Here is a 12,760-nt window from a genome sequence, read left to right on the forward strand (position 1 = left end):
ATGTATTTTTAGTATACATGTAACTATTCCTTTGTATTCCAATTTTTAAAAGTATACTTCCATATAAAGCCAGCATTATATGTTTCCTGAGCTTTTTTCCCTGAATGTTTTGAACAGTAGAACAATATAATTCTGTTGAGAAAGGTGAGTGAAAAAATATTTGTTCTACAGCAAAAACTAGTACCAAAATTGCTTTGTTTACTGTAGGAGAATATTATTAATGAGTCCTTTAGTTTGGAGGGCATCTATTTTACTTTAAATTATCTAAAAAGCAGGTATTCGGGTGTCTGTATTTTTTTTCTTCCTTGATGTTCGTACTTCCTTGGTGACCACTGAATCCAGTTGAAATCCTGGTGATTTTATTGTTCAAGAGCAATAATAAATCCACCAGGACTTTGTGTTGGCTGTGTTTAGGAAGGCACATATTGCTGCCTTGAAGAGAATACTGATTTACATAATTTTCATTTGTTGAAGACCACTGTGTCAAGGGCCTTTCACTGTTAACCTGTACTTTCATCTGCTCGTGTTTCCTAACCCTTAAAATGGAATTTCACTCTGTGTTTGGATCTGAATATCTGCCTTTCTTTCATTTCTGAAAATGTGCTTCTTATAGTTTCTGCCACTTCACATTGGGAAGCACTAACATGATTCTGTAGTTTTCTAGCCTGTGTAAGGTTTTTTTTAGTGTTTGCTTTATTCTGTGGTATGACTCCCCCCTTTTCTGAAGGAGGTGTCTGGTAGTCTGTCATCTGGTTTTTGAAGGTATATGAACCCAGCATTAGGGTACCAATATTAAGAGCATCCTTCCATATAATAGTGTTCATTTAAAAAAAAAAAAAAAAAAAATTCCAATTTGAAGGAATGTACTTATTTGCAGCTTTGAGAATGGTATGCTTAACATTTCCTTCTCTCTAAATATAACCAGTCTGGACTTGGAAGAAGTTTCTGCACAGATTTCCTCATCAGTTGAAGTACTTAGCTCTTCTATGTTGTTGTAGTTTGAGCCTGGTGAGCAGCCAAACACCACACAGCTGCTCACCCACCCTTCCCCCCAACCTGGGAATGGGGGAGGGAATTGGAGGGGTAAAAGGAGACTCACCGATTGAGATGGAAACAGTTTAATGATGGTAATAAAATGAAAACAATGACAGTAATAGAAAATACAAACAGGCAATGCACAATGCAGCTGCTCACCACCCGCTGACCAATCCCCAGCCCGTTCCCGGCCAGCGACCCCGAGATACCAAGATCCCGCAATCGCAATCCCAGAAGTGAGAGAGAGAGAGAGCTCCTTCCCAACCACCCCTCCTTTATATAGTGAGCATGACATTCCATGATATGGAATATTTCACTGGCCAGTTAGGGTCAGGTGCTGTGGCCGTGCTCCCTCCCTGCTCCCTGTGCCCTTGCACACGGGCAGGACATGCGGAGTTGGAGAGTCCTTCGAATCTCAGCAGCAGCTGAAAACATCAGTGTGCTATCAGCATTCTTCTCATAGCAAACCCGATGCTGAATCCAAAACACAGCACTATTCTAGTTACCAAAAAGAAACGTTAACTCTATTCCAGCCCAAACCAGGATACATGCCTCAGTCTCTACAAATTGGGAATAATTGCATTCCACTTCAAGATGTTTTCTGAACCTTAAAAGCTTCTGTTAAAAGAGCAACGCAGTGAGCCTGAGGTTACTTGCAGTTTCCTGCCTCGTATCTGCTAAGTGCCTTCTGTGTAATTGCATGGGCTGTCCGTTGTGTGAACATTCATCAAAAACGTCTTAACAATATACATGAATTTTTATAGGGAAGTTTGTGCAATGGAAGTGAGAACTGCTAAGTGTTGTAGACTGCTGGAGTGCTCAAGCAGTAGATGAGCAAGTCCTTTCAGATCTGGCAGCTACACATCTATGCTGCCTCTATGAAAATAAAAGAACAAAATGGAAAAAAAAAAAAAGTCTGCATTTCTCTCTGACAGAACTGTACTTAAAAGTAAACGTCAAAAGTAGTTGAGAATGAATTCCTTAAGAATTTAAGGATGTGAAGAAATTCAGAAATTGTAGAAAACTAGGTATTTACTCTTACAGTTTAACACATGGGACTTTGTGCTTGGCTTCTTCAGGTATGAGGAGCTTTTTTTCAGTTACTCTTGTAGTCTTAAAGTTAGTTAAGGGTGATAGAAAATTCTGATGTTTTTGTCCTCACATCTTCTCCAATGTATTATGTTTTATGTTCTTTTGAAGATTAACCTGTCAGTTAAGCACAGCAAAACTGGGAAGAAGTAGTAGTCAAAACATAATAATGCAAGCAGAAAATGGCTCCTTCTGTTCTGCTCACTTCTGCGATGAATTGGGATGCGGGTTAGGTCTTTAAAAAGTCAGTGTCCAGGTTTGAAGTGGTTCTACTTCTTTTTGGCCAAAGCCTGTTCCAACAAGTTTAAAGTATGTTTGACTGTTTTCATTTTTAAGGACACTTATTTTATTTGTTTATGTTATTTATAGCTATGTCATTTATTCCTTTGTTAAATATCTAGACTACTGCTAGAGTCGGCTTAAATATACATAACTTCTAGAAAGTATTTTGTATACTTTCCATGGACGTTTTGGTCTGTAAACATTCTTATGCAAAAAAAGCCCCCACCTTTTCTTCTGTTAAATGCTGTGTAAAGCATCAGTTGTGTGATTTATTACAAGTAATGAAATATATGAACAAGCAACTTCTGATTCTGAGGAAAATATCCTTCATGTAGCCAAATCAGAAGTGGTTATTAGTATTATTTGCAGTCCTGATCTGCAAGACATTGTATCAAATGGAAATACAAATTACCTTAATAATGGTATTTACTGGTTAAGTAACTTTTCTGTGTGCTACAGAAGTAATATATATATATATATATATATATATATATATATATATAAAACATGCAATGGTTAGATGAATGATTTTCTGACCAGGAAGACTTGTGTGACTTGAATTAAATAGTTGTAAGATAACTTTGATTGTTTACAAAATAGGTTCAAACTGTCTGGACAGCTGCCCTTACTTTCTATCCAAATATCAGACCGGAAGCTGACAAGTATCTTGGAGCTAATTGATAGCATTCCTAAGCCAGAAAGTGCTCCTGCTACCAGTTCTCCTCCAAAAATAACTGAGGTAAGTTTTTTTTAAAAAAAAATTGTTAATAATTATCAGAAAATACTTTCTTCTATTAGCATTGCAGTTTTGAAAGAAGCACAAAAAAGTGGAGAACAAGCATTTACTTAGTACCTCTTGACAAAATTAGCTAATTCTCTAAAGCTTATAGAAATTTTGCTTATTATCTAGATAGTTTATTGTGATATTTAGCCAGTAGCTTTGTGAGATAGTTTTGCAGTGATTGAATTTAAAATAAAAAAATCCCCAAACTTTTACTACTCTGGGAATTACTCTGTATTTCATATTAATCTTGATCAACAAACATTCACTTCTGTTGAGGATTAGTTTAACTGTACCTTCAAATTTACAAGCTCATAAGAGTACTGGAGAGTTTGGGTTCAGCTCTTTTGTTTAGTGAAGAAAAGGTTGAAACCTTGGAATTTTTGAAGTTGAAGTATTACATGGATCTTAGTCAGGCAGGAGTTCAACTTTGAAAAACAGAACAAAAAATATCAACTATTTGTGGCTTACATTGGCTAAACAGTGCCTGCCTGGCAAAAGGGGCAGCTTCATTTCAGCTGACTTCACTGCTCTTCCCAGCTTTTCTGTATTCAGTTATACAACATACTGGAGTGGGTGGCAGTTCTGCCTTGCATTTCTAAGATTTAGGAGTGTGGAGTGCATTCTCTCTCTACTTCCCCACTCCCTTTCCTTAGTGAAAATGGTTCAGGTCACTGTTTTATGCTTTGTTCGGGACAGATGATTGCCACCTTCTTGTTTTTATAAAGTACGTTTTACCTTTTGATATGAACTGTTTTCAACAAAACTAGGAAATTAACTCTGAATTGATAATTTTTAACATCACTGTAGTCTGCATGATCTGACTATGTTTTCCTGTATCTTTAAAGCAGTCCTATCATTTGAACATACATGAAATCTCAAAGTCAGACAAAATTGGGCCATCCGGTTTTCCATCATTTGTAAATACTTTTAAAAATCTGTTATTTAATCTTTTATGTACTTGATTTTAAAGGAATAATGGTAATCTTTGTGTTTGGTTGTTTTTTTTTTTTTTTTTTAAAGTGGTTACTTGATAATTATCTTTTCATCTCTTTACAAATTATTCTGCCCTGTTCCTGATGGCTGTTGCTGCAGTTTTGGTGGTGTTTTCTGTAAATTCAATAACTGTAAATGTACTTGACTGGACACACATATCTATTGAAAGTGAGTAGAGAGTGGAGATTGTTTCCCTTAAACATACAGTTCCTGCCATCTCTTTCATGGTGACATTCAAATTCAGCAGGTGCTGACCTGCTCTTTCATTCTTCATATACTAATAGTATCCCCAGCCAAAAGCTGCCATAATCTGTTTTGTGCAACTACTCACAAACAAACTTTATTCAAGGATTTTAGTTTTACATAAATAAAATACGCATATACAAGATGATTATCCTGTACTTACAACATTGCCTATACTTGAATTTAATTATAGAATTCAACAAATTTAAAATATTTTAAGTGACTTTGATGTGCTTAGTATTACCTGTAAGTTACTTGTGGTGTACAAGATGGGGTGAGGAAAGACTTTTGAGCCAGTGTGAATGTATTTGCATTGTAAGCAGCATCCGTATAAAAACCTATGGTTTAGCCTATCTGTTCAATCTTCCATCTACTGCAGAGTTTGACATACTATAATCGCTGGTATTAAATTCAGTTAGAGTGGATTTGTTGCTTTGGTAGTAGCAGATATACTTTGATGCTTTCATCCTTGTAGCTGAAATTCTTCTGAGCTTTGTTGCCATCACATTACTTCTGAACTGAAAAGGATGTGAAATCCTTTTTCAGACCTCTGAATGTGAACTTTGCTCTTTACATTTTAAGTTAGTGGAGGAATTGTTCTTGGACTGTGAAAACAAGAATTCTCAAACCAGATCCTTCTAGATTTTTGCACCCTGCACTCTTCTTGTACTTCGGTACAAGAAGTCTGTCCACTTCAGTGTGGAAGGCTTTATTTCTCATGATTTGATACGTCTCACTGTTTCTTCTCCTTGTCATCTTAGAATGTGAAGGTGTTATAGATGAGACACTTTCACAGTCACAAGGCTCGTAGAGACTTGGTGTATCTGTCATTCATAGGCATGTATATATTCTGTAAGGTCAAATTATGCAGGCTGCAGGCTGAGAAGAGAGACTGTTGAAATGAGGGAGCTGAAAAATGGAGCCTTGGAAACAGCTTTCAAAGATGAATATTTCTTTGTTGCCATAATACTTAGATTTCTGTAAGATACTGTGAGTTACTGAATAATTGTCTGAGACTAGGCTTTGAAAGTAGCAGTAAGAAGGAAAAAAAAAAAAAAAAGTACTGACATCTGTATAGTCCAGAGGCAAAGGCACTCAAGAAGAAAGGGCCAACCAGATAACACACGCTGTCTCTCCTTACTTTAACACTCTGTGCAAGACACATGTATGCTAATTAAATGTGTATGTGGAACATGCAGGTGAGAATTCTTTACAAACTCAAACTACTGACACTACTTTCTGAGGTTTGATGGGAAACCTGGCTTTAGTGAATAAACCATTTGGTTATTTCCATTAAGAGAATTTAATTCTGTTATATGATACTACATGGAGTGAGGATTCTTGTTCTTTTGTCCACTCTAGTGGGAAAACAGTGACATTTCATACATTTTCATTTATTTCTCTGGGTTATGCATAGGTACATCTCACAATTAAAGACTCTACTAGCACCTGTAGGGCCAAGTGCCAGGTCCTGCACTTGGGTCACAGCAACACCATGGAATGCTATAGTCATGGGGAACAATGGCTGGAAAGCTGCCCAACAGGAGAGGACCTGGGGGTGCTGGTCAACAGCCGGCTGAGTATGAGCCAGCAGTGTGCCCAGGTGGCCAAGGTGGCCAACAGCACCCTGGCTGGTATCAGAAGCAGTGTGGCCAGCAGGACTAGGGGAGTGACTTCACCCTGTTCTCGGCACTGGCGAGGCCGCACCTCGAATACTGTGTTCAGGTTTGGGCCCCTCAGTGCAAGAAAGACATTGAGGTGCTGGAGTGTGTCCAAGGAAGAGCAACAAAGCTGGTGAAGTGTCTGGAGAACAAGTCTCATGAGGAGCAGCTGAGGCAACTGGGGTTGCTTAGTCTAGAGAAAACCTGAGGGAAGGACCTTACAACTACCTGAAAGGAGGTTGTAGTGAGGTGGGTGTTGGTGTCTTAAATGATGTCCCCAGTGATAGGACAAGAGGAAAGTATCCTCCAGTTGCACTGGGGAAAGGTTTGGATTGGATATTAAGAAAAATTTCTTTACCAAATGTGTTGTCAAGCACTGGAACCAGCTGCCCAGGAAAGTCTTTGAGTCACCAGCCCTGCAGTTATTTAAAAGGTGTGGAGATGTGGCACTTACGGACTTGGTTTAGTGGTGGACTTGGTAGTGTTAGATTAACAGTTGGACCTCATTGTCTTACAGGTCTTTTCTGACCCAAATGATCTATATTTCTATGAAATTTAGAGACAATCCTATCTGTCCTAATGTTTTCTCTAGCTCCCTTTTCTTTTTTATCCCCCCCCCCCCCACCTGCCACTATTACTTATATGATTTATAGAAAGAACAGTTGATCTTTTACTGTACTCTGAAGTCGTCAAACTGTAGTCCTGTGAGGGAGTAGGTTTTGTCTTTCCTGAGTTTTCATATGATGAGTGTTTCTGTCCATCTTTTGATCTGTAAAGTTGGATGTTTGATTATCTTTGTTGTGTTTCCTGATATATTCTCTCTGTAGCTAGATGAGCATGCAGTATTTGCTGCTTCTGCCTGATTTAGGGCTCATTTCTCCCCATGCTTTTAATTTTAGTAATGTGTTTAACTGTAATGATTTGCACTTAAAATAAGACCAACTTCCTTAAGTTGTAAAACTTCCATACAACATAGGTGCATGCAAGTAACATGACCAATGAATTAAAGAATTTTATAATATCTCCTGTTTCAGGCTGCAATATCCCCTGTGCTCTCAGCACCACATTTATCGCAAGGTTTGTTTCCTGTTTTGGATCTTCATTCATTTGCGGAGTCAGGTAATATGATCTGTTTTAAAATGTGAGTTAATGAACAAGGGAGGTCAAGTTTTTGAGTTCATGGAATTAATTTGTTTCTCATGGAGTAAGTGACCATTTGTGGCTTTGTTTCAAGTTCTTGAAGTTTGAGGAGTGTTATATTCTGTGCAGCTTCTTATAATTCACTCTGTACAAAAGATCTGTATATTTTCTCATAGCAGTAAAATTCTGTATGCTTGTTCTTGCTGTTCCCTTTCTGAAAGCATGCAGTAAAATATTTATTTAGTAGGATGAGTTTGTTTATTTTTGTGTTTGCATATGTTACTACAAATCTCTATTCAGAACATCTGAAATAGTATGTATGCAATCTTTTTTTCCGTCAGTATATACTCAGTCCTCTGATGATGGTTTTAACTATTCTATTCTGCTGAAGGATTTCTTTCCTACTTATCTGGGTTTATTTAAATCACAAAATACTGAAAGAGTGACTGTTAGAAACTACTGTGTTGTTATGAACAAATGTAATTTTGACTCCTACAGGATCAAACAGAAGACTGGCTGTGGAGAAACTGGTCACATTTAAAACTACCATGCTGTTCAAACGGCTTAATTAGATTGTGATGTTTCATCTAGTGGTTACATTTGAAAAATAATCAAATATATCAGTATTATTTTAGTGTCAATCACATTTGTCTTGCTAAAACACTCAGCTGGAGAAATAGAGAGCAATACTTTTTCTCCTCTCTCAAGTTAAAGACATATGTGGTTTGCAAGCACATATAGAAAAATTATCAGCAAGTTAATTTTTACATCTAATTTATCACTTTAAATTTAGTGTGTGTATGGTATGTATAGAAATATGTATCTGTGCATCTTCATCTGTTTTTTTATATGAGTTTGTTTAAATGCCCAAAGGCAGAAAGCATTACGCAATTCTTAAAAATTAGGGTGAGATGAGAGCAATCAACAATTAATTTGAGAAATAACTAGATTTAGATTGAATTAAGTCTGTTTTTTAATTTATACCATATATAGAGCTCTTCTGTCATTTTAAGGGATACATGTTATTTTTCTGTCTTCTCCCCCCAGTCTCAAGGGTGCTTTTGAGCCTTAGACAAATACCTCTTAATGTCATTTGTTCAGCTTTGTCAGAAGGATTGTTCTTCCTCATTTACCTTTAACTTAATTGTTTGTTTTTTAGGTGAAGTAAAAAACCCTTATAAGGTGGTTCAATTTGTTTGTCTTGGTTATGCTTCTGTGATAATGTTAGGTGGATTAAAAGCTTGATAAGTCCTTAGGAGTCTCTCCTGAAACAGGAGATCCTTAGCAGGGAGAGATCCAAAGTAGTGCCGCTAACGGTAAGATGAAGGCTTCTGTATGGTCAGCAGCAGTCAGACCACCAGAAGAGTTATTAAGCATCTTAGTACACGCCAAATGCAAGATGAGCCACAGTTTGTGCTGTCTTTTGCACAGCCAATAGTGAGAGAATGCTGATGAAGGAGTTAGTTGACAAGAACTGATTTATGATGACATGATAGAGGGAACTGTAGGTGTGGTGAAAAGTTGTGTAGGCAGGAGCAGAGATAATTATAGAAACAAACTTTGCTGGTTGCAAATTATCAGCTAGGTGATCTTTCCATACTTGTACATTTAAGTTTTTATAGATGTAGACATAAAAGTTCTAGGTCATAGTACTGCAAAATATTTGCTGTCTAGAATATGTATCTAATAATGTTGTGAATTAATCCTTAGAATCAGAAGAAGAATTTTATGATGCTTTAAGCAGTCCTGTGGAAGACATGCCATTTTTTGAAGCTCCATCTGGTTCCCTCAAACGAGCTAGCAGTACAAGGCGAAGAAAACTACGTAAACAAGAATCTTTGAAAAATATGACAGAATTCCAGCTAAGGTTTGAAGTAGCTGAGGTAAAGTTACTGTTTGTTTTTTTTTTTTTTTTTTTTTTTTTAATTTCTCTGAAGCACATCTGAACTGTAATTTTTCCCTCTGTCGCATTTATGAATCCATGTCTGCAGAGGTATGGGTTTCCCCATTTCTTGCTGACACTATTCTGTAGTTTTTTTCCAAGTCACAGCTGTGCTTTTGCATGATTGTTGTCACTGAAATGCTTTGATTTATGCACTTTATTTCCCAACTCATTTTATCACTGAATTTCTTTACCTATTACTCAAAAATAACATTATGTATTTGTTTTGGCTTAAGATGTAGATTTTGATATCTTTTTTTCCAGATTCTGCTGTGGTAACAGGGAAAACTTACTTAATGTTTCATCTTGAATCAACACCCTGTTTTTCTGCTTCAGTTTTTCTCCATTTTTTTTTTTTCTGTTATTCTCATACCTAAATCTGTAACATATTCACTGAGATGTTTTATGTGTCAGTTCTTGCTGTTTCAAACTCCGGGGGGGAAAAAAAGCGTATTTTTCTAAATGCAAGACAATGTCTCTAATTACATCAGTTGGTCTAGTAAAAGAGATGGCCTTTTACCACTAATCGCTACCTTTATCATTAGACTATCATGGCTATGACACTGTTATTGCTGTTACTATGTAACTTTACAAGTATGTGTAACTTCACAAATAAAAAATACAAATTCAGTCAATTTACAAATTCTGTTTTAGGATATGGCTTCAACACATTATAACTAGCTTGCAATGTATTATATACTACACTGTATAGAAAATATATAAACAAAATTGAAATGTACTGTTTTTTTGTGTGATGATAAGACCTTGTCTAAGAACTACTAGTCTAAAGAGGGATGCTATATTTTCCATTATTCTCTAATGGAAACTATCTTACAATCTCTTAGAAAAAAGTACAATTGAGAATCTATTAAGAAGCACCTTCTCTTTGTTGGCTTTGTAGTTTAAAATAACTTACTGGGTTTGGTTTTGGTTTTCCCTACTTGTAGAGAGCATTATATGGAAAGGAAGAGTCCATATCTTTGTATTGCCTTGTTTGTGAAAGACAGATAACAGCTCAGCTAGGTATTTATTTAACAACATCTTTGCCATGCATGGGTGAAAAAGTAGGAAATCCTCTTTCTTGATACTCAGCTTGGGAATCTAACTCTTACCACAAGAGTTTAAGGAAATTTCAGTGAAAGTGGTAAACTCTTTATGCTGACTGAAAATCTAGTTTTGACTGTTTTGAATATTACCAAATGCTTTACAGAGTTGTTTTTAAAAATAAATTAGTTCATGTAGGTGTAACTTTGGTATTACATGTGTGCATATTTAAATTTTTGTTAAAATAGCAGCAAACAGTATTCTAGCAATTTTGCATGTTGAACTGTTTATTTTTTCCAAGGTATTTGCTGTTTAAAGTTAAATGATCAATACACATTAACCAGTAAAATGTATGTAAATATATAATCCTATATAAAAGCTAAGAGGATAATCCCCTACTCTTTTTTTTTTTTTTTTTTTTTTTTCTGTTTTTATTTCTTTGTTTGCTTGTTTTGTTTGGGTTTTTTTTTAGGTCTTAATTAAATTATGCCGTCTTACTGGTAATACTGAGACACCTGTGCTGCAGCTTGATATTGTAGGGTTAGGCACTGAACTTAAATTGAGAACATTTGACATGACTGCAAATGCTTTCCTTCGTGAAGTTTGTCTGCTGTGCCCAGAATATATGGGTAAGTATTTACAGTTTGATCAAAAACTTATTGACAAATAACACTGTGAATTTGTGTTCATAAAGCCAGTAAGGCTTTATTTGATCAGCAGAGGAAGATTGGCTTCCTAAATTAAATGGGGCAGGGAGGAAGGGAGAAGTAATTCAGCAGCTCATTCTCTTAGTAGTGCTTTGGAAATACGCTCTAGTGCTGCTGATGTTGTTAGAGACATCTAACTATTTTAGGTCTGCAGAAGAGGTTTTGTGATTAAATAATAATAACAGCTAGTAGTCTAGTTTGTCTATAGTCCATAGATTATAAGAGTTGTAGAAAACTTGTCTATTTTTTTTTCTTAAAAATAATTTTTTTTATTCTTTTGGGTTTTTTTAAGATGATAATGACAAGCCAGTTTACATAGTTACTACTTTGGATAATGTAGCAGACGATCTTCTTGCTCTGGAGTACATAAAGGTGAGAAAAGAGGAGACTTTGATTTTGAATGGTAAGCTAGTCATAAAAAGTATAGTATTACTGAGCAATTGTTGAAAGTTTTTCCTTACATACTAATTACCTTTAACATATCGAGTGTCATGTGTAAAGTCTGTCTAATCCCTAAACAGATTAATTTCTACATCTTAAGTTGTAGTGGTTTTAGAAATAAATTCTCTCTAATGAAATTCACAAACTTCTCATTTGTTTGTTTTCCAGTGCACTTTTGGTGGAATAGGCTGATATTAATGGACCAGAACTGAAAACTGCCTATCAGAATGTTCTACAGAAAATAAAGGTATGATATCTTTTTTAACATAATTTTCTCACTGTGGGAAGAGAGACATACTGAATAAACATAATTTGTTCTTTTAGGTAAACTTTTCATCTCTTGATATTCATTTGCATACTGAAGCTCTGCTGAATGCTATGAACTATCTGAATAATCTTCTACCGAAACAAGAAACTAAAGTTGCAGAAGAACCAGTCCATGAAAAAACAGAGGAGAAGAAGGATGTTCTTAAGAAACTGAGTAAGTTGCTTTATTTTTTTTTAAACTCTTTTCATTCCTCTCCACTTATTTAAACAAGGAAGCAAATACACTTTTTAAAAATTTTTGTAACTCTGTCAATGACTTTTGAATTGAGGAATTTTGTTTAGGATATATTTACTTATCTGCTTAGCAGCCTCTTTTAATTTCAGTGGTAGTAAGAACGTTAGCCATCAGACTACTATGGAGTAACAAGGGTATACTCATATTGCCTGGCTGAAAGTCTGTAGGTGACGAATAACTATATGATTAATGAGGCAAGGTAGATACTGCAGCTATTGAGGTTTTCTGAGGTAGCTATACTAAGCATGTTTTTTGAAGATATGTGTTCAGATTCACTTAGTTATGATAATCTGCATTGGAATGTTAGTTTACTGGCAGTGATTATGTACCTGGTAGTGTACTCACATATAATGAGAAAAGTATTTTTGCATTACAACATTTATATGGAAAAGACATTTGTAAAAAGTAAGGAAATAAAAAAACTTCATGGGTTAGAAAATTCAGCAGGAAGGTGAAAATTTTCTGTGGTAAGTGTATTAAATATATTCTAGACACTTTTGTGCTTTCCAAATAATAGCATAATTACTGTTTTCATCTAACTCCGTAGTGAAATGACTTTGTACACTATCTTTCTTCACACCATCAAGATATTTTTGTTGGTTTAGGTTTGCAACCTGCGGATAGGTACTCATTTAGCAATTATTGGCATGTAGATTTTGGCTGTAGACATTAGTACAGGATATACAGTACTACATTTCATAAGCTCAAAGTCAGTTTTGGTTGCTAGTGATCTACTGATTTGCTGAATGGCTCAATTCTGTTTGGCACCAGTTTTGTAGGAATGATTTGTTTGAATTTCTTCTTTGGGTTTATGATCGGGCATGTGAATTTGGATTT

At 35.7% G+C, this 12,760-nt stretch overlaps 1 protein-coding gene across 1 annotated transcript in view; it reads left to right on the top strand.

Annotated features, from left to right (window-relative positions):
• LOC122152898 (vacuolar protein sorting-associated protein 13A-like) overlaps window positions 1–12,760 on the top strand; it is a 68,291-nt gene that overhangs the window by 33,416 nt on the left and 22,115 nt on the right. The window contains 7 exon segments of the mRNA XM_042788006.1: window positions 3,007–3,145; window positions 7,122–7,206; window positions 8,938–9,110; window positions 10,686–10,842; window positions 11,213–11,292; window positions 11,549–11,608; window positions 11,686–11,842. Of these exon segments, the coding sequence (XP_042643940.1) occupies window positions 3,007–3,145; window positions 7,122–7,206; window positions 8,938–9,110; window positions 10,686–10,842; window positions 11,213–11,292; window positions 11,549–11,608; window positions 11,686–11,842 (851 nt within the window).

Source organism: Tyto alba, unplaced genomic scaffold (genome assembly GCF_018691265.1).
Source record: "Tyto alba isolate M040663 unplaced genomic scaffold, T.alba_DEE_v4.0 Super-Scaffold_13, whole genome shotgun sequence".
Classification (NCBI taxonomy): domain Eukaryota; kingdom Metazoa; phylum Chordata; class Aves; order Strigiformes; family Tytonidae; genus Tyto; species Tyto alba.